General features: G+C 39.9%; 1 protein-coding gene across 7 annotated transcripts in view; it reads left to right on the plus strand.

Moving 5' to 3' along the window:
- The first annotated feature begins 3,099 nt into the window (after positions 1–3,099).
- st3gal3b (ST3 beta-galactoside alpha-2,3-sialyltransferase 3b) overlaps positions 3,100–20,619 on the plus strand; it is a 48,301-nt gene continuing 30,781 nt past the window's right edge. For 2 of the 7 annotated variants that reach the window (XM_006786769.3, XM_006786772.3), the window contains exons 1-2: positions 13,062–13,630; positions 15,275–15,422. In XM_006786769.3, the coding sequence (XP_006786832.1) occupies positions 15,314–15,422 (109 nt within the window). In that variant the 5' untranslated portion in view covers positions 13,062–13,630; positions 15,275–15,313. Of the gene's footprint in view, positions 3,163–12,238; positions 12,764–12,792; positions 13,029–13,061; positions 13,631–15,274; positions 15,423–20,619 lie in introns of those variants that run through there. The other 5 variants (XM_035906086.2, XM_006786771.3, XM_006786770.3 and 2 more) reach the window with 5 other exon arrangements.

Genomic DNA, 20,619 nt, shown 5'->3' on the forward strand with positions numbered 1-20,619 from the left:
TCCCATTACAGGATGTGAAAGTGCCTGTCTATCTGACAACTAGTTTTGTGAACGAAGCTGCTAGAGAACAAAACAGGGAGCCATGGGTTAATTTTGACTTCCAATACTAAATATTTTTAAATGGTTTTCAAGTATACTGTGTCAAATTGTTTATGGTTCTTGTTATTTTGGCTTTATTACAGATATTAAATCATATTGAGATTATATGCTGTTACTGTGATCCTCTACAGCAGTTTTTCTGTTTCATTCTTCTTCCAGTTGGTGCCTCGTCACTATGCAGCAAACTGCAGCATAGTGGTTTCTCCAAGGGTCTACTTTGTCCGAGTCACTTTATCACATGACAGATCAATCCCCTAATCACCTGAGCAATCTTGTGTATGCACAGTGCATACACATGCCAACATTCTGAGTTTGAGCCCCCAGCTCTGGACATCCATGCTGAGTAAATTCTATCTTAATGGTGTATATATGTACTTAAAAGTAAATGCTTGTTGCCCCAAAAAAAAAAAAAAGTTCAATGATTCAGTGATTAATTTTATAATTTTATCCCCTGGCTTCCAATTAAATACGGCATTGATTTCAAAATCCTGCTGCTTACCTATAAAATCATAAATAATATCGCACCTTGCTACCTTATTGATCTCCTTAGCGTGTTTACTCCCAGTAGAACACTGAGATCGTCTGACAAATTGCTCTTGGTGCAACCTAGGTCACGGCTGAAAACCAGAGGTGACAGTGCCTTCGCTTCAGTCGCACCTAACCTCTGGAATAACCTCCTTCATACTATTCGTGCGTCTGACTCGATCCAGACCCTCAAGTCTCGATTGAAAACCCACCTTTTTAGCTTAGTCTTCCTGGCCTCCTAGAACATGTGTCATGGTCCTGGGTCGGTGACCCAGCGCTTTGAGTTTGTTATTAGTATTTTCTAGTTTATTTCTGATCTTGTATTGGTTGTTGGTGTTTGGTTGTGTTTATCTTCCCTACCTGCGTCTCCCTCGGTGCTCTGTTCATGTCCTCGTGTTGTTATGTAAAACAGTCTGTGTGTTTCCTGTTTTACTTTGTAGGGTTGTGTCTCGTTATGTCCATTAGTTCCAGCTGTGTCCCCTCCTGTGTGCCATTTCCTGATTACCTGGTGTGTGTATTTATAGTGGGTGTCGGTCTGTGTTCGTTGTCGGCTCGTCTGTGTTTCATGGTGTCTGTTCCTCGTCTGTGTCTCTCTGCCTCCCACCCCATTTGTATGATCCGGTTTGTTATTTAGCTCACCCAGTTTAGGTTTATGTTCTGTCCTGCCCTCAGTTCTGTTATTTGTACACTGTAAATTAAACCCTCACTCTTATCATCATATCGGCTGTCTGCATTTTGGGTCCTCCGTTTCCTCCACACCACACGGCTCACCCCGCCAGCCGTGACAACATGCCTTTTAAGTGTACTTTCTCGCCCTCCTCTTTTCCTCTCTTTTGCTTTTATTGTTTTATCGATTTTATCTTTAAATCTTACTTGCTTATCTGCGTTCTTGTATGCTTGGTTAATCAATGCCTCCCACTCGCTAGCTTATCTGCTTTTGTACTTTGCTACTGTTTTACTGGATTTTGTAAAGCACTTTGGCTACCTCTGGTTTTAAATGTGCTATACAAATAAAGTTGTATTGTATTGTATTGTATTATAAGCTTATTGGTGTGGCCCTCTACAATAATCCCAGTTTCACATGTACGCCTTGGGAACATTAATTGCCATAGTCTGAATTAGACTTCTTTCTTCCATAGCATTTCAGTCATGTTAAAGTCTGGACCAATGACTTTCAATAATATATGAATGATACGTATAATATAATATGTTTTTACAGTCATTGGTCTGGATTTTTGACTGGGCCATTGTAACATGTTGATTCTTCTCCTTTTCAGCCATTCTGTTCTAGATTCGCTGCTGTGCTTGGGATCATTGCCCTGTTGACCCAGTTTGGGTCTTTAGCTGTCGGACAGTTGGCCTCACAAAAGAATATAACATAACAATATAATACTATAAGATACTCAGGTCCAGTGGCTGCAAAAAAGGGCAATCCCTTTACCCCAATCACCCCTTTTCTTGTAGCCAAATGAGGCGTTATGCGCATTATGGAGAAATATCTGCAGTTTGGTCTCATCTATCCAGATGACATTGTTCCAGAAGTCTTGTAGTTTGCTCTGATGTAAATTTTCAAAGTTAAGCCATGCTGCCAGGTTCTTTTTAGAGAGAAGAGACTTTCTCTAAGCAACCTGTACTTGTTCGGTCTTTCTCTTAATGTACTGTCATGAGCTCTAACATTTAACATGCTAACCGAGGCCTGCAGAGACTGAGATGTAGCTCTTGGGTTTTTGGCAATTTGTCTGAATATTGCACGATCTAACCTTGGAGCTGATGTCCTTCCTCATTATCAAGACACACCTGAATGCTCCGGGCCAGCAAACTAAAAAAAAACCTTTGCTTTTCACACTTGCTGTTGATTAATAAATCAAGTGTATTTTGATTAGCAGCACTTTGGCTTTATTTTTGTTAAGTAAATGATAAAATTGAATATTTTATGCACTGTAGATCATCTCAGGTTGTAGTTATTTCATTTTAAAACCTGTTAAGGACAAGATTTATTTTATGTCCTCAAATATAAAACCTTAAAATAACTCACAGTTACTGTTTTATGGCTTCTTGTTCATTAAATCCTGCTGTTTATAATTGTACAAAGGATCCAAATTCCATGAAATATATGTCACAACAGGATCTTATTTAAACATGCTTGTGCCATGTTTGTTAACATCTAGTACAAAGGTCGCACCAAATATCTCCCTCTGTTTTTATCAGTTCCTGCTTCATCCAGTCCCCAAACATTATTTTACTGTATTGTATGAAATAATGAATTCCAACCTTGTAATTAATTAACAGCTGGGTACAGAGCCCAGCCACAATGTACTGCCAGTATTTTATTGGATTTCTAGAGTCTTATTCTTCCCGTTAATTCAGTTACTGATTAACTACTGTTTACAGTGACCTAAAAAGGAAGTCTCCAAATCAATATGGTCCTTTTTTTGGGGGCGGGGGGGGGATACCTCCGTGATTCATCTGTTCTTAGTTCTTAGTTCTTGTCTAGTTTTAATACTCTGGCTAAAGGACTTGACGGCAGCAGCTGAAAAGGTGATGTTTCTTTCTACCTTTAATTTAAGTTTATAAAACTCAGATGCATTAATCAGATTTTCCCCCCTATGTGTTACACAACTTTAAAAAGCCAAGAACAGTTCTGTAAGTGATACATTAATAATCTATTCATTCACAAAATTATGTCCTCCATCGGGATATTGTTTCTGTATTTGTGTGAGTATGTCGCCATAACAATTCCTTTTTATTATGCCAAATTGACCCCATACACATAAACATGCGCTTAAGACCGTAAAACTTTTACAGTGTTACTCTTACAATTGATTTAAACTTCTGTGAGAGATAAAACTATTTATAAGCACTCTGAGATCTAGGTTATACTTTAATAGGGATGTTTCCAAATTGATTTGAACTGTGACAGGAGCCAAAAGTTAAACATATTACACCAAACACTGAATTAATCGCAGTGTGATATGAATTTTAACGTCTGAATAATTAATTTCCAGAATCAATTCCCTAGACATGATCTTTCTTCTTTTTTTTTTATGGTCCATCAGAACCCATACCCACAGCATTTTGTTCCTCTCTTGAAAATTTGAGGTTTGAATATGAATATCTCAAAAACTAAAAGAAAACTTTTCTCAGTCAGTTGCATCTGGAGACACAAGAATCGTGTTCTGTTCAGGCTATCTACTGACATTTCTGCTTTAGTGTGTCAGCATGAAATTTGGATGAAAATAGTATTTGCTTCAATTTTTGTGACAAAGACTTTCATGTTTAAAATTGTTCTACATTCTTTATTTTGTATTATTATGAAATTGTGTGTGATTTTTTTCCCCATAATTTATCTAGCCAATACTCAGTCCTTTGTTGATATATTTGTCCACATCCAAATTAATAATTAATTAATTAATTTAGATTAATTACAGATCCTTATTCGTTTTGATGGTGATAAAGGCCAGTAAAAATTGCAGGTTGTTATTTTTAATAGTTTGGTCTTAAGTGAGCGGAACCAGTGAAACTATTTCTGTCACCATAAAGATGCTTAACCACATCTTAAGTGCAAGTTCAACAGTACATGTCATTTTTTCAAAATGATAAAGAAATGCTGCTGTAGTAAATGTAAGATATCTGTCAGCAAATCAGCAAATAAGGAAGTGGTCCGATGATTCACATGACAGAACACTGAAGTATTAATTTTGCCCACCGTTCACTTTGGCTGTAGTCGTGTATTATTTTAACTCAGATTTGTGATGAAAACAGACATAGAAAGGATGTTAATAATCCTGTTCCACAATTAATTCATTCAAATTGATACTTTTTGACATATCTAAAACAAAAAATACTTCTGTTAATAGCATTGCATTTGCATAGTACATTTGGTCATGTGCATAGCTGACAATTAAGGCAAAAAAGAAGAGAGAGAGAGATAGATTACGTTGTGGATACCGACTGTTCGAGGTTGCAACAGGAGCACGCGTTATTAGGTTTGTAAACTGCAGTGAGTCACATTTACCTGTAAACTTTGCAACATAATTACCGCAACATAAAACCCGTATAACTGGATGGCCAAGGCATACTTGCAGATCCGCCCAGTTTTAGGAAGATCCATCCATCCATCCATCTTCCTCCGCTTTATCCGAGGCTGGGTCACGGGGGCAGCAAAAAGGCCCAGACCTCCCTCTCCCCAGCCACCTCCTCCAGCTTCTCCGGGGGAACACCAAGGCGTTCCCAGGCCAGCCGAGAGATATAATCTCTCCAGCGTGTCCTGGGTCTGCCGCGGGGCCTCATCCCGGAGGGACATGCCTGGAACACCTCACCCAGGAGGCGCCCAGGGGGCATCCTTGTCAGATGCCCAAACCACCTCAGCTGGCTCCTTTTGATGTGGAGCAGCAGCGGCTCTACTCTGAGCCCCTCCCGGATGGCCGAACTTGTCATCCTATCTCTAAGGGAGAGGCCAGCCACCCTTCGGAGGAAGCTCATTTCTGCCGCTTGTATCCGCGATCTCGTTCTTTTGGTCACTACCCACAGCTCGTGGCCATAGGTGAGGGTAGGGACGTAGATCGACCGGTAAATTGAGAGCTTCGCTTTTACACTCAGCTCCCTCTTCACCACGACGGACCGGTGCAGCGTCTGCATTACTGCAGCTGCAGCCCCAATCCGTCTGTCGATCTCCAGCTCCCTTCTCCCATCACTCGCGAACAAGACCCCGAGATACTTGAACTCCTCCACTTGGGGCAGGAACTCATCCCCGACCCGGAGTGGGCACTCCACCCTTTTCCGGCTGAGAACCATGGCCTCAGATTTGGAGGTGCTGATCCTCATTCCCGCTGCTTCACACTCGGCTGCGAACTGTTCCAGTGCAAGCTTGAGGCCCTCACCTGATGAAGCCAGGTGAGGGCTCGTGGTTTTAGGAAGATATCAAGGAAAAATCCCTTTAGTTCCATCTACTTCCTCAATTGTCTATCTAATTTAGGTTTGCAGGAGTACTGGAGCCTCATCCAGCTGTCATAGGACAAAAGGCGGGGTACACCCTGGCCAGGTTGCTGCTGTCATTTAGTTGTGAGATTGTGAAACCTGAATAAATTATTCTGGATGAGTTGAAGCCTTCTGCTGCTAGACTACGGCTGCATCTTTTGGGGAATGCACAATCAGAGCTGAGCAAGAAACATGCCAAAGTAACTGAGAAAAACTGAAATACAAGCTGATCTAAGGTACTATGTTGTAAAAAAAACAACTTTATTGTTAAAAGAATACAATAAAAGCTCCTTGGTTAGGCAAACGTGTGAGCTTATGCACAACAGAAACAGTCTGCACTGTGGAGAGAAGACTTAAATATCTGTAACCGGATGGTTTCACTGCTAATAGAAGGCAATTAAGAAGCAGGGAGTAGGATTGCATTTTCACCAGCACGTGTATTTCTGTTAACATGACTAAATAGTCAGTCAAGGCTCTGATATGTTCTTGTTTGCAACTCTGAAAATAATTCATCAGAGCAGTGGAGTGTATCAGTAGAAAAGGAGGGAAACCACAGCTGTAAAATTGCTAAACCACAACCCCCAAATGGTCAAATTAATTTCCACGTGCTTTCATCTCAGGGACTGAACTTGGGATAGACAGAACAGAACTGTATAGGAGAAATGGTACATTTTCCCTTCAGTAAGCCAGACGAATAAATAATGGTGCACTACACAGATGTGGTTAGAGATCAGACAAATTCTTAATTCTTCCTTCTTGCAAGACCATAGCAATGAATGACTCACGTGCCAACTCATAAGGGAATCCCACACCAGCTCTTGAAAAGGCTTGTGATTCTCAATAGGGTAAGTGTGTGCGTGCGTGAGTTTGCTCGTGTTCTTTTCCTCCTGGCTCCTACTAATCTCCTGACCCCAGATGGAGAACAGTGGGTGAGCAGATTCTATTTCCTGCTTGATTCAATATTAATAGATCGGTGTGCTACTCTGCCACACTCTTTGCTGGGCAAAAAACGGAAGACTGCTGCCTCCTGCCTCCTAACTTGGCTCTCAGCCCAACAACTGGTTATGTAGGAAATGAGACCATGTGAATGTCGTGTCATAAATAAGAAGCAAGAAGCACAAAGAAAACTGAATAAAGTGAGTAACCTGAGCAGGTGTGAAGGACAGGACTATGGATTTACTGCAACATAATCTGCTGTAAGCAGCTATGTGATGGGGTAAAAGTCTAGCGGGGATTGAAAGCATACAGCATACAAAGTCTACAGGGGCCATGCTGATGCAGAGGATGATACGGGTCTATGTCCAGGAATCCACAATTTGCAAGTTTGTTGTGTTCACTTGAATTTAATGCAAAATCGACATATCAACTGTTGGAACTGAGAAATTTTATTTACTTATTTATATGCTAAGTATGCAGTACTGTGGAAAAGTCTTGAGCAATTTATCTTTTCTTTACATTTAGCTAGGAAACAGGTGCAGTGAATTATAAAGACGCATGCAAACATGCATATATAAGGTAAAAACCCTCATAGCTTGAACTCTCTTAGGCAGCTTTCTTCTTGTTTCTTTAAGTAGACTTCAGGAAGCGTTCTCCAGGCTTCTTCGAGAACATTCAAAGCTCTTCTTTGGATGTTGGCTGCCTTTTGTTCTGTTCTCTGTCAACATGATCTACATAGCTTCAATAATGTTGAGTCCGGCTCTGGGGAGGCCAATCCGGGACTGATAGGGATCCATTGTGTGTTTTTTCTATCCATGAATGTTATTACTGCACTGGCAGTGTGTGCTGGAGCATTGTCATTCTGAAAAATGAAGCTGTTGCCAATTAGATGGTTTTCAAAGAGTACTCAATGGTGAATCAAAATCTGATGGTGCTTTTCTGCATTTTATTAATTTTAACAAGATCTCCAACACTACTGACTGAAATTCAGCCCCAAACCATAACACAGCCTCCACTGTGTTTTACAGATGGCTGTGCAGTCTCACTGCTATACCCCTCTCCTGTCCTCCTACTTACATATTGAAGATTTGAAACAAAACATTTCAATTTTTAGATTAATCTTCCCAGACCTTTGTTTTTCTCTGATCTTTCATTCCAGTTCTTGTGTAGTTCAGCATACCTCACCCCTTTCTCTGCATTTCCCATCCTTAAGAATGGCTCCTTGACAGCCGCACAATCTGATATTGTCGTGTTGGTGTTGTTCCCAGATCATCATACTAAATGTTGTTCCAGGATCAACATTGCAAGTGACCAATCAGAATGTTGTGACGTCATACTTTTTCGACTTCGGGAAAAACCGCTGTAAAACAAAAAACTGTACTTAAGCTGCGAGAAACCGCCTCTGTCCGCCGATCAACGGACCCTAACCCTGACCCTTTAATAAACGGTAAGCAGAACTGATATTGTCCTTGCAACATTGGAATTTCATAAATGCACGAATGGCTTGGCGCGCAAAAGAATAACGTCACAACAATGTGATTACCTTTGCAATGGGTTACCTTTGCATATTATTGCAATGTTGAACCTGGAACAACATTTTCATGATGATCTGGGAACAACACCAACACGACGATATCAGATCATCCTTGACAGCAACCCTTCCACTAAAACTATTTTGTATCTGCTGGATTTTTTTCTTATTTCTTAAGGTGTTAACTTTCAGATACTGTTCATCTGCTGTGGATAAGTTAGGCCTCACATTGCTTCTTTTCTCCACTGTCCACTTTCTTCAGATTTTTTAAGGACACCACACACCATGCTATGATATGCCACACTTTCAGCTAATAGCTCTTTGTTAGTGCAAATACAGCATTTTATGCTTGTCAGACTTTATATTTGGCCTTTTGTAGATTTAACTAAAGCAATGAGACCAAATGATAAACAGCTTAACTTGAGTTCGATGCCTTTTTATGTTTGAATACTGAAGTATTAAGTCAGTATTAAGTGGCTCAAGCAAAAAATATTCTGAAAAAGTGTCAGGTACAAGGACTGGACTGAAAAGTATTGAACAGCAGTCAATAACCTTCAGAAACCCGTGAGAACTAAATCTAAAGTGTGTCGTTATCTCATAATCAATCATACTTACACCATGTAGAGTAACTCAACCATTTAAAGACAAACCATTTTATGTTAAGGATAGAGCTCAGATCCGATCCCTATACTACAAAGCAAGTTCAACCAAAATACCTTTCTGCTATCTGGATTCACTTATCCCAACATATATAGTTGGTATAAGCAGTTACATGAATCAGCTGTCCAAGTTAACCCAGAGTTTCCTTTTGATATAAGGCATGGTGTTAGCAGCATTTGACTCATCTGAAAAGGAAGTTTCACAGTTCATATGACTCTTCTTCCACAGAATTATTGTCATCATCGCCCCCTACTCCAGAGACTTTATCAGACACGATGATTAAAAATCTAAAATAAATAACAAATTTTTGCAAAAAGGACACACAATTAATACTACCTTTTTTTTTTAATTCTCTGAATTTGGTGAACTGTAGATGCAGTTTAATTCAAGTTTAGTTTAATCACTGAGTGCGCTCTCAGAGCTGCCGTTTATTTTTAAGGTGACAGTAAACTGGTTTCATTTAAACATTAAAGCTTACAGTCTCACAGCCTAATAAAGGAGATGTGAAAATAGCTTTGGTATGCCAGCAGATACAAGTGAAATTAATTTAACAGGCATTTCTGGTGTGTTCTGTGTAATTGCAGTTAGTAAAAAAAAAATTGGCAGCAGATTAGAAGCAAGTGTAACACATTACACACATATCTGCGGTAATGCAGTGTTGTGATCTTCATTCTGTAGTTCTGGTAAGGTACCGCCCGAAGTTGGAGCACAACCTGCTCCCGACAGTTTTACTTTTAATTCTCAGCTCCATACTCTGTGCGGTTTAAGGGTCGGAGTGTAAAAATGTAATCTAAAACAAAAAAAAAAGACACCAAGTTGTACCTCTCAACCAACCTCTCCCATACATACTGATGATAGTTTGCATTTCAAATGCTATATATATCTCTAGATATATCTCTAGATATATCTCTCTGGTCCTGCATCAGGTCTTTGCTGATTTGTCTTTTCTATTTCAAGGACTTGACTTAAGATTTTGCTTATTCGTTTTGTTTTTTGTTAGTAGTTTTTTAATAGCCTTGGGAATTGCATTGTTGTTGTTGCAAAAATACTAATTTATGCCTGTAGCTAGTAACAAAGGGCCTGAAGATAAAGTTTAAAATTAGCTTTGTGCTAAGTTGTCTTTTATGTGTAGACACAACACATGTTCATCCCCTGGGTTAGGTGCCTTTTTAATGCATGCAGTTTGGTCAGTGTTAAGTGGCTTAACACAAATCACAAATTCAGAAATCTAAATGTTAACGCTCAAGATCAAACAGTTACTGGATAGTCTCGCTTCTTGTAAGGAAAATATGAAGAAATCTAGGGCGGTCCAAGACTTGCACAATACAGTGCAATCTTCTTCTTTTTTAAAAACTGGTTGAAGTTGACACAATGGGTGGGTTACCTTTGCATATTATTACCTCCTCTTTACGAACACTGAAGTGATGAATGTAATATGTGTAGTTTTAAAAGGAAGTATTTCCTATTTTTGTCTGTGAAGGTTCTCAGTCATCCAGGTCATCGTAGTCAAAGGAGCTTGCAAAGAAAAGCGTCTGGACTTCTTTAAGTTGCTTGAAGACGTTTCACCTCTCATCCGAGAAGCTTCTTCAGTTCTAAGGTCAAATGGTGGGGAGTCCCAGATTTAAACCAGGTGGGAGAATATCCCCTCACCGAGGGACAAAAGGACCCCTGAACGCCCACTCACATCCTGGGCCATCTGACCTCAGGAATTCGCATGATAAGGTGGGGCCAGGTTTCACAATGAGCTCACCCGAAACCCTGGCTGATTGGGACCCACACCCATTTTAACACCTTGGCTCATGTGATTAGAGATTCATCAGGGGGTTCTTTTGTCCCTCCGTGGGGGGATATTCTCCCACTAGGTTTAAATCTGGGACTCCCCACTATTTGACCTTAGAACTGAAGAAGCTTCTCGGATGAGAGGTGATACATCTTCAAGCAACTTAAAGAAGTCCAGACGCTTTTCTTTGCAAGCTCCTTTGACTATTTCCTATTTTTCCTTCATATAGACTAGCTCAGGTCCTTGATGTTTGGTAAACATTTTTTTTCTTTGAATTTGTCTGCCTGTTTCAAAACGTATTTCTTATTTTAGTGCTCGGAAAGTGAGAAATAGTGGTGAGGTCTTGAGGTGAACTGGGGGCTTTAAAGCATAGCAACTAATTTGCTGTTGCACAGTGCATCAAGGGACAAAATGTTGCATAAGTACAAAGACATTTTTTTTCTTTTTTATGTACCAGTGGGTATGGGTGCACATGTCACACTCTGGATGACTGTTTACTAGTGGAAGTGGTGCCCCCTCACTGACCATGTGGGTGCTTGCGAAAACAAAGGCATCTAAAGAAAAATACTTCCACAAACCAGGCAAATCACACAGATGATAAAATTAAGTTTCAAAATTTAGACACCTGCTGTCAAAACAACTTTATGGGCAGAAATCTGTGCCATCAGAAACTGAATTTGAATAAGTTAAATTCGAATTTGAATTTCTCGGATTGAATCTGAATTGTAACTTAAATAAATGGTTTAAAAAACTGAATATGAATTATCCTAATTTGAAATTCAATTTATTGGTTGGAAAATGATCATCACTAAATTGAAATTGAATTTTATATTTTGAAAATGAATTAATTTGCTTTGAAACTGTATTTTATCCTTTAAAGCATAGGTGTCAAACTCTGGCCCGCGGGCCAAATTTGGCCCGCAGCCTAATTACATTTGGCCCGCGAAGCCATACCAAATTACTATTAGAGCTGGCCTACTGGTATTATACAGCTAATATATATATTGTTTAGTATTAAGCTTTGCTTGTTCCATATTCAGTTTTCCAGCAAAACTTATTTGAGTCCATAAGAAAAGATTCATTCTTATATCTGGAGGAAGATTTTTTTTTTCAATAAATATTAATGTTAGCCCGCGACTTTGTTCCAGTTTTGAATTTTGGCCCACTGTGTATTTGAGTTTGACACCCCTGCTTTAAAGGTTACTGTACGGCTATCATTTGTTAACATGACGCTTGTTCTTATACATTTTATACATTTATTACCAACCTGAGTTTATCCGTTGGTGATTCGACATGATGAATGTCTTCTGGTCTTAATTCAGCTCAAGATGCTGTGGATTCCCATCAGTAACACTTTCGGTCCGCTAGTAAAACGTAGTTCTATTAATCTGCGCTCAATTACTCTTGAACCGGAACCGGATGTAAGTCCCCAAAAACTGAATTTCGGAACTGAAATTGAATGGTGAGAAGTAAATCTCAAATTATTCTAGAGCTAAACTTTTAAAGGATAAAATACGGTTTCAAAGCAAATTAATTAATTTTCAAAATATAAAATTCAATTTCAATTTAGTGACGATCATTTTCCAACCAATAAATTGAATTTCAAATTAGGATAATTCATATTCAGTTTTTTAAAGCATTTATTTAAGTTACAATTCAGATTCAATCCGAGCAATTCAAATTCGAATTTAACTTATTCAAAGTTTCATCAGTTTCTGATGGCACAGATTTCTGCCCATACAACTGATCGTCTCATTATCTATGTCTAATCGAGTGAGACAGGATTGACTGAAGGAGAGTGTTCTCCTCAAAGGCTTCCTACAAAATCCTCCTAAAGGGAAAACAAAAATGGCTTCAAGTCAACTAATACTAATCCTCCCAACTGTGGGATCAAAACATACTCCCCAATTAAAGCTGTGCTGGCCAAGCACATAGCATTACACTAACAGGACAGGCAGGACAACATGCTCTGTACGTTACAGGATCTCTATTACCGCTGCAGAACAAGGACGGCTCCTGTATATGTGAGCTATTGATGCAAACCCAGCTACAACAGTACTACAACAGCAGAAAAGCAAAGAGAAGCACCACGTGAAGATCCACATGAAAAGGTGCATTCATCCTGGCCCTACTAAAACAGGACGAGGGGGCATCGTAATCCACTGAAAGCCTCATGTGACCGTTGCAGGCAAACTGTGTTGCTGTGGACAAGCAAGCCGCTGCTGATCATCATCATCATCATGTTGATGGAGGGAGTGCGTTTTTCTTTGGTCACTCTTGATGCACACTAGAGCCCGGGGAGGCAGGGAGCTCTCCTGTCTCAGCAGCCACACACACACACACACACAGACAGAGAGACTCGAGCCGTTCGTCTTCTGCTTACTGATCCACTGACTTTCGCAGATTTTATCAAGATGGCTTGGAGAGGAGGGAGAACACTGTCATTTTATCGGCCAAACCTCTGTTTATTCTAAGAGCGGTACTGTTTCTCACGGGGGGACTCGGAAGGAAACAGAAAAGGTAAAGACTAAATTTATAACAGTCCGCTGGGAATGGCAATGAGACGTGGCTAAACCGTGTTTTCTTTATTCGGCTGTGATCGCGGTGGGTAATTCAGCCAAACCGGTACTCTCATTCTACCACCAACAGCTGTATAATCGCAGTATTGTACTGCGGGCTCTGGTATACTCGCTGTTGTTATGAGCCTTTTTATTCGTACTGCCTCCGTGGACCGTTTCACCAAGCTCGCTGTTGTACCTCAAAAATGTCTCGAGCAGCGCCGCGCTAAACTGTAGGCCTACCGACGGGATGAAGGCAAAACTCCCCCTGTGCCAACGCAGCGTTGTTAGCCTAACGAGTGGCTAGCCGAGGCTACAATAGCTAGCCGTTCATGTCATCTATCGTCTTTTCCACAGCTCTCTCTCTCTGTCTCTCTCACTCTCTCTCAGTAAATATCTAGGTAATCATTTGCTACGACGACGTCAGGATAAGCGGACTTTACTAAGGCAAACCCCTGTTAAAACGGTCGTTTTATGAAAAACTGGGACACAACTTTTGACCACTGAAAGTTCCGTTATGTTTGTTCTTGCTAGCCAAGGACCTCCCTGCGGTCTCAGCTGAAGGTAGGCGAATAACGTGACTTACACCTGAATATAGAGACCTGACCTTAAATGTGGCCTTTGATACAACACTTTAGGAACCGTGTGTATGAAACGAGCAGTGAGGTGAGGTGAGGTGAGCGACTGTTGCTTCTAGACTTTTACCCTGTGATACCTTCCAACCGCCTCGGGTTCGTTTCTGCTGCAGCGGTTACCCTTTTAGGCCTACCTACCTACTCTTTATTTTTATTATGTTTAAAAAAATTTCTTTTATAATTAGGTGTCTTGCGTTTTGTTTGCGAGTCTGCAGTTAAAGGCACCAACCGAGCAGTGTGTCTGCCTAACTGTCTATTGGGCAAACTTTTCACAGATTGCAGGCAGCAACAAAACTGGATGAATAAGTTCATTTTTACGTGAGATGGTCAGCGCAGTGTCAACAACTGCGCAGGTTGGTGCTTGCGTTTTAAATATAGAGGACAACATCTGTTGGCTCATGCATATTATTATCTTTTTTTTTTTTTTGTTTGTTTTTTTGTTAAAGTATCAGGCAGAGGCATTACTCTTATCTGTGCTCAGCTGTGCTTCGACACCTCCCTGTGCTAAAGCTGCTGAGCCCTTCTCTGCAGTTTGCCTTCAATTTCCAGGATCAGAGACAGTCCACTTGATATTCGATATCAATATTTTGAAGCATGTCAGATCTGAGAATTTCTGCAACATGCTTTTTCAGCAGGGTCTCCTCATATTTTAATTTTTTAATTTATATATTTTTTAAATAATGGATTGCATTTATATAGCGCTTTTCTAGGCACCCAAAGACCGAACTAAAATCTCCAATGGTGTCGGGTTGAAAGAGTCTGTAGACAACAGACCTGTATTAAGCAGTTTGTTCCAATCAGGGACAAGGTCACACAGATCACTGACAGGGTTGTTTTGTCTTCTGCCAGGTAACCTCTAGACTGCATAATTTACTGCATTATGGCATGTTGATTTACGTTTGTTTGCCTGAGGCAAGTAGATCGAGGTTAACTGAGCTATAACGGTGACTAAATACAGCAGTAACTTAGTTTTTGCTCGTTTTAAACAGAGAGCCCAGATTATGAGCGCTCTGCAGGTGTCAAACCATGAACACAGGGCGTGGGGTTTCCTGTTAAACTATAGAAAAAAGTTTGCTGGAGTGAGGCCTTTAGCAGCACATGCTGATACATTTCAGTATTGCTGTCCTCATGTCTTAAAGACGTGCTAAAAAACAAAATGACTTTTTATGCCTCTCAGTTATTGTAACTTCTTGCATTTGGAATTCTTGTCAAGGTTCCCTGCACGAATCAAATCAATGTTTTTTTGTCTTATTTTTAGTGACTTTTATTTTCCTGTTGTAACCAAGGGAAGAGATCAACAATCGCACCTCTGTAGAGTTAAATGAGAAATCTAAGATCTGTCTTGATAAAACTACCTTTCATCCCACACATTTGACCTAAAAAAACACTTTTACCCTCTTTTCTTCTTATCTTTCTTGCCAGCCGATCTTTTGCTATGACTCATTTTCCCCCTCCTCTAATCACCGTGTTTTGTTTGTATCAGTTTGGTTTTTTTTTCTTGTGCTGCTGACAGATTGCTTTAGTCTTTACAGATGTGTAAATAAAATGTCCCACTCTCCTCCTGTGATTCCAGGTGATGACCTGAATAGTGCCATGTGAATGACTGAAGACAATGAAGCCTGCACACAAGCTGCTGTTCATCCTGTGCCCCATGCTGGTCCTGGGCTTTATTTACTACTCCTCCGGGAAGCTGCATCTACCCATGTGGGGACAGAAGTCTCGTAAGTGACATCTCCAGTATGACTAACATTTATTCCATCACCTCATCGTCCATCTGTCGTAGCTGTTTGAAACATTGCATGTTTTATCTGTTTTTAGAGAGAGCAAGTCTTTTTTTAAATCTGTTTTTCTGTCTGCTTCTCTGCGCTCACTGTCAGCTAGTTGCACGCTTATTTTTTTGTTTTTGTTTTTCTTATTTATTTGATAGGCCAGAAGGCCAAGTTTTGTGTTTATATCTCAAAACTTGTGTGTTTGTGATGTGAAAGTTAGTTTTTCATTTACTTCAGAGGAGCACTGAATGTGGAGGGGACATTTTAATTAGATCTGCTTCTACATCAAGTATAAAAGCAGTGGACACACCCATGTGGATTGTCTCAGAAATGGAAATTAGCTGCCTCCACCTGGACTACAGTTTAAAAAGTGACCTCACCCATTTTCTTTTACGCTTTTGACATGAGGCTGGCAGTTAGTTTCACAGTACGACTGCACCTGCCACTGAAACTGAAAATTAGTTAGTTAAAATTAGCACATAATAATGTAGACAGAGAGCACACCTGCTGGGTGTTGGTCATGAGTAGGTATTTGTAAATTGAATTATATTTATTTAGAGAAGTAATGATGAAAACTCATTTCTCTTTGGCTAAGTGCTTAACAACCAACTTGTTAAAGCCCCTGGCCTCTCCAAAACACAGCTGTTTGTGTCCAGCAGAGGGTGCTAGAAGATTTCTGTTAGAAAGTTGGAAGTTTACTGAAGAAAGGTTTGTCAGGGAGCAGTGTTTTGACACAGAAACCACAAGTGTAAGTTTTTTTTTCAGTTAGTTTGCAGCTCTTTATCATTACAAGCTATTAACTGATGCACTCTGCTTTTATTCCTATCAAGATAAAACTGTTTACCTCAATTGATCCCATTAACTAACTGCAGTGCAGCAAACTGCTTAAAAACCCTGTAGCAGAAGTGAGAGAATAATCTTTTTATTTCCTTCATTTTTTTTTTTTTAAACTTATCACCATTCCCCAGAATTGCCCTCCTAAAGAAATGGTGAGTAACAAAAAGGGCATCAGCTTTTCCCCTGACATTTGTGCCATGTTTTTAGCCATGCAGCTAAATTTGTTTTTATACTGATTCCAAAAGGAAAGTGTTTCAGTATGAAGCCACGCATAGATTCTGTTCACATTTTTCATACATTATGACCTAATTTCTTGCCTTGTCCTCATTGTTTTAACTCGGCCTTGTTTGTTCTTGGATCACTCAGCACTCTCACTATCAATGTCTTGTCCGTGAATCATTGATGATACAACCTTTTTTTGTTTTTTTTGTTTTTTTTTTAATGGTCTGAACCTTGTTTGGCACCTCTGCTTTTCTTTTTTTAAGTTTGTCTAGTTGCCATGTGACGGTGGCTAACTCCCTGAGTCCAAATATGACTTTAAAGTAATAACTTTAAATAAAAGTAAAAAACTCATCTCTCTTATGTTGCATTACTGACAGATCACGTGATCAGTCAATGGTCCTGGTTGTCACAGTGCTTTTTTTCTTCCTCTTTTTTAACCAGGCTCTTGTGTTCTGTTGCAACATCTCACATTTTCTTGAAATTCAACATGAGCCTTCATCATCTTTAAGTGTGAAATACAAAGGCGTTCAGCTTTGTACAGTTACCTTTGTAGGTTTGAAATTGTACAGCAGCAGTGTCTTCTAATAGGTTACGTATAAGGGTGCATGATGTGAAGAGAGTGAACACACTTCAGCGGCACACCAAAAGAAGATTGCAAGGGGAAATATTGGCTTTCCGTAGTGCTGTGATACCAGATGTTTGGCTTAAAGAAGGTCAAAGGGGAAAGAAGAACATGTGGCTTGTCCCTCCCGCCCTCTGGCCTGGTCAGCTAAGCTGTGCTGTCGCAAGAGTGATCTCTCTCTTCACCATTATTGTCTTACAGTGCAGGACTTAGTGCTCCAGGGGCAAGTGTTATATGGAGACTTGATTATAAACATCATTAATACCATCATTTTTTTTGTTTGTTTTTTGTACTGTCATGCATTCACTCATTTGTGGCATTGCTGTGCACTCTTTTTGGGATTTCAGCTGTGAAATACTGGGAAATTTTATTGGTTACATTTGTTTACATTTATTAAGAATCAGTTCTTTTACCAGTTTGCCTCCGCTGTTTTGACCGTGGGAATTTGAAATCAAAGTGAAGACTGGTTTTGAACATGGGTGTGTGATCATTGCATTCAATTTCTCTGTATGTCAGCTCATGTGATTCTATTGTGAGATCGTTTCTAGTCAGTATTTTAACACGCTTCTTCAGCTGTGGTGGGGCCTGTACTGGGAATTGAGGTTCATAAAGCAGGGAAAGATTTTCCTTGTCTGGTTTCACTTATCCAAGCATGCACGGTCCCTAAGTGGTCACATAATGGTGTATTTAACTTAGTAAGTCAGCACAGAGCTGTTCTACCTAGTTATGCATGCAAAAATATAAAAAAAAAAAGGCTCTGTTTTGTAGCATATAGGCAACCACAAGCAGAAGGGTGGATTGGCAAAGAGAGCAGCACATTTGACAAACCAGGACACAAATACAATCTGAGAAATATTAGAAATGTTATTCGTATATTAGAAGAATACAGAAACATTAAAGGCTTAATAAACATATTAAAAAGGACTATGAATATATGTTGTGTGCTTTGTGTGATCAGTAAGACTGGAAAAGTGCTGCGGTCTATCTGAAACCAGGAAGGAAATGAAAAGGTTTTCTGTTAAGACTGTCAGTGTCACAGCCCTAATGGCAAGAGATAGTGAGGTCTAACTGCTATTTATACCTATGTGTTCTGTTACATAATAATGTGCAAGCATTTTAGCTGTATTGTTTTCCAGTTCCAATTCCAGACAAGGTAAAGAACAACAACAAAAAAAAAAAACCCATATCAAACAGCAGGCCTATTTCTAAACTCTTTGTTTTGCATATGTCAGGAAGCGCAAGGCTTGCGTGTTCTATCTTGGGAATTTGTATTAAAGGTTATAAAAGAGTAAAATGGCATTGATAGCACATCTAGCGATTACAAAGTAAAATAATAAAGCTGCTCCCATAAATTTGTAATATTCAATAACTGCACAAAGGCTTGCAAGTAATACTTATGTTCACAAAATAGTTCATTAGGTGGTAGTTTTGTACACGTGGATCTGTTTACTTGAGCGTCACCTTCATCAGAGCAGGTTAGGTCTGCAGCAGAGCCAGTAACCATATTTATCACCTTGTTATGCTTGTAATTGTGGCGCTCTGTAGAAATCCAAAAGTTTGTGTCCTCTGTTTGAATTCCTGTATCTGTTCTTGCAGTAGTGGGGTTGATTTAGTCTCTTAGAGGAGGTACATTACTGCCTGTCCAGAAAATGGCACAGAGGGTACCCAGATTATCCCTGATGGATAACAGGTTATTCAATGACCCCTTCTTCACCACAGCCCCCAAAGTGTCCAGTTTGCAGCCAATCACAGAGCCAGCTCTGCTAATCACTTTGTGTAGTCTGCTTAAGCCACCAGCTCTGATGCCGCTCCCCTTACAGACTACCGCAAAGTACACTGCACTCACCACAGCTGAGTGCTAGAAAATGTTCATTCTCTCAGGTATTTTTACCCATCCTGTCCCGGGATAGACACAGGTCTGTAGACCTCAGAAGGAAGAGCACGGCTATCACTAACACATCCAAGTTCCAACCACTCCACAGTGCATTTCTGTGGATACCATCGGCAGGCATTGTACTGACCGTCTGAACAGAGACATCAGTCCCCTGTAGAAATCCTATACTGCACACTACCAAACCAGTCTCGCACATTGCCACTTATCTGTCATGTGGTCTGTAATGAATGAGATGGTGGACACGTTCACTGACATAGCAGTGGCTGAGTAGTCTTAATGGCACTTGAGAAAACAAAGAAGCTGCTACTATATACATGGGAGTAAGCGCCCATCCCTAACGTAGTCAGTATGCAGACTGCAGAGGGTCAGCATGACATTTTACACTCAGTTGTCCACCTGGTTTCTAACAGGAATTCAAAAGAGACTGTCCCTCTAAGAGTGTTCATGCTAAACTTATCTCAATTTTATGGACAATCTACTTACAGCCAACTTTGTTTTCAAGCTTACCAACAGCAGGGTCACTTATTATTGGGTTTCTTGCTAGTAACAAGAACACTACTTTAGGGTGCTAAATCACACTTGAAATTAACGTCTGTAGGGTGAGAAAAGAATGTGTACAGCACCAACTGAGCTGCTAACAATTTCTCTGTAATTGCGGTAGCCAACATGCCACAGCTTTTAATCCAGATTACTTAAAGCCCAAACTCCATTAGATGAATTGAAAATGTGGTCTTGAATTTAACCCTCTTGTTTGTCCGAGGCATTTATAAGAATTTCTTTAAACTTTGCTCACAAATCTGTAAACCCATGCACTCACCTGTTCAATATAAAATGAATCACTACACATGTAGTAGATGTGGTCAAGAAGAATTCAAACTGAGCATCAGAATGGAGAAGAGAGGTGAACGTGGCAGTTCAGATGGCAAAAGGCAGTCCAGTATATTTATTTTAAAATGGGATCCTCTCTGTCACTCTGAGTGCTTCATTAACATTGAGCTCAACAGCAGCTCAAAGAGCATGCTCTAAATATCCCCAGCTTGATTTTCAGCCTCAGAGATCAACTTCTCTTGTCTCGGCGCTATAGTGATACACCTATACAGTTTCAGCCGGAACAGAGCCTGAAATTCACTAATTGGCGAGTCTGAACAGTCGTGAAAGGCAGCAGCTCGGTTTTGCATACCGCCTGTTTTGTAAAAGAAAACATTTCTGCGCAGCAGTTTACGTCTGTTTGGTTGAAAACCTTGTTAAAGGTCCTCAGACTTTATCTGATCTGCCAAACAAATTGAAATCACTTTTCTGTAAGAGGAAGAAATGTGAAAGTATATTAAAATACAAATTAAAGTCAAAGTGATCTTCACTGCAGGCTTATCAATATTGCAAGCCCTGTCTTTAAAGTAAACTTCCTTAAAACCTATTTATATTCTTATCTATATTCTGTGTAAGCCACTACTGAAGGATCGGGTTATATTTCCGTTTCCTTTCATTTCTGTCGCTGCCTCTTGTTTGTGCGCATCTGTTCTTGTTTGTGGCCACTGTTGTCTTTTTTGCTGAAGTAAAAGCATTTATTAATATAT

Source organism: Neolamprologus brichardi, chromosome 18 (genome assembly GCF_056152115.1).
Source record: "Neolamprologus brichardi isolate AB-2024 chromosome 18, ASM5615211v1, whole genome shotgun sequence".
NCBI lineage: Eukaryota > Metazoa > Chordata > Actinopteri > Cichliformes > Cichlidae > Neolamprologus > Neolamprologus brichardi.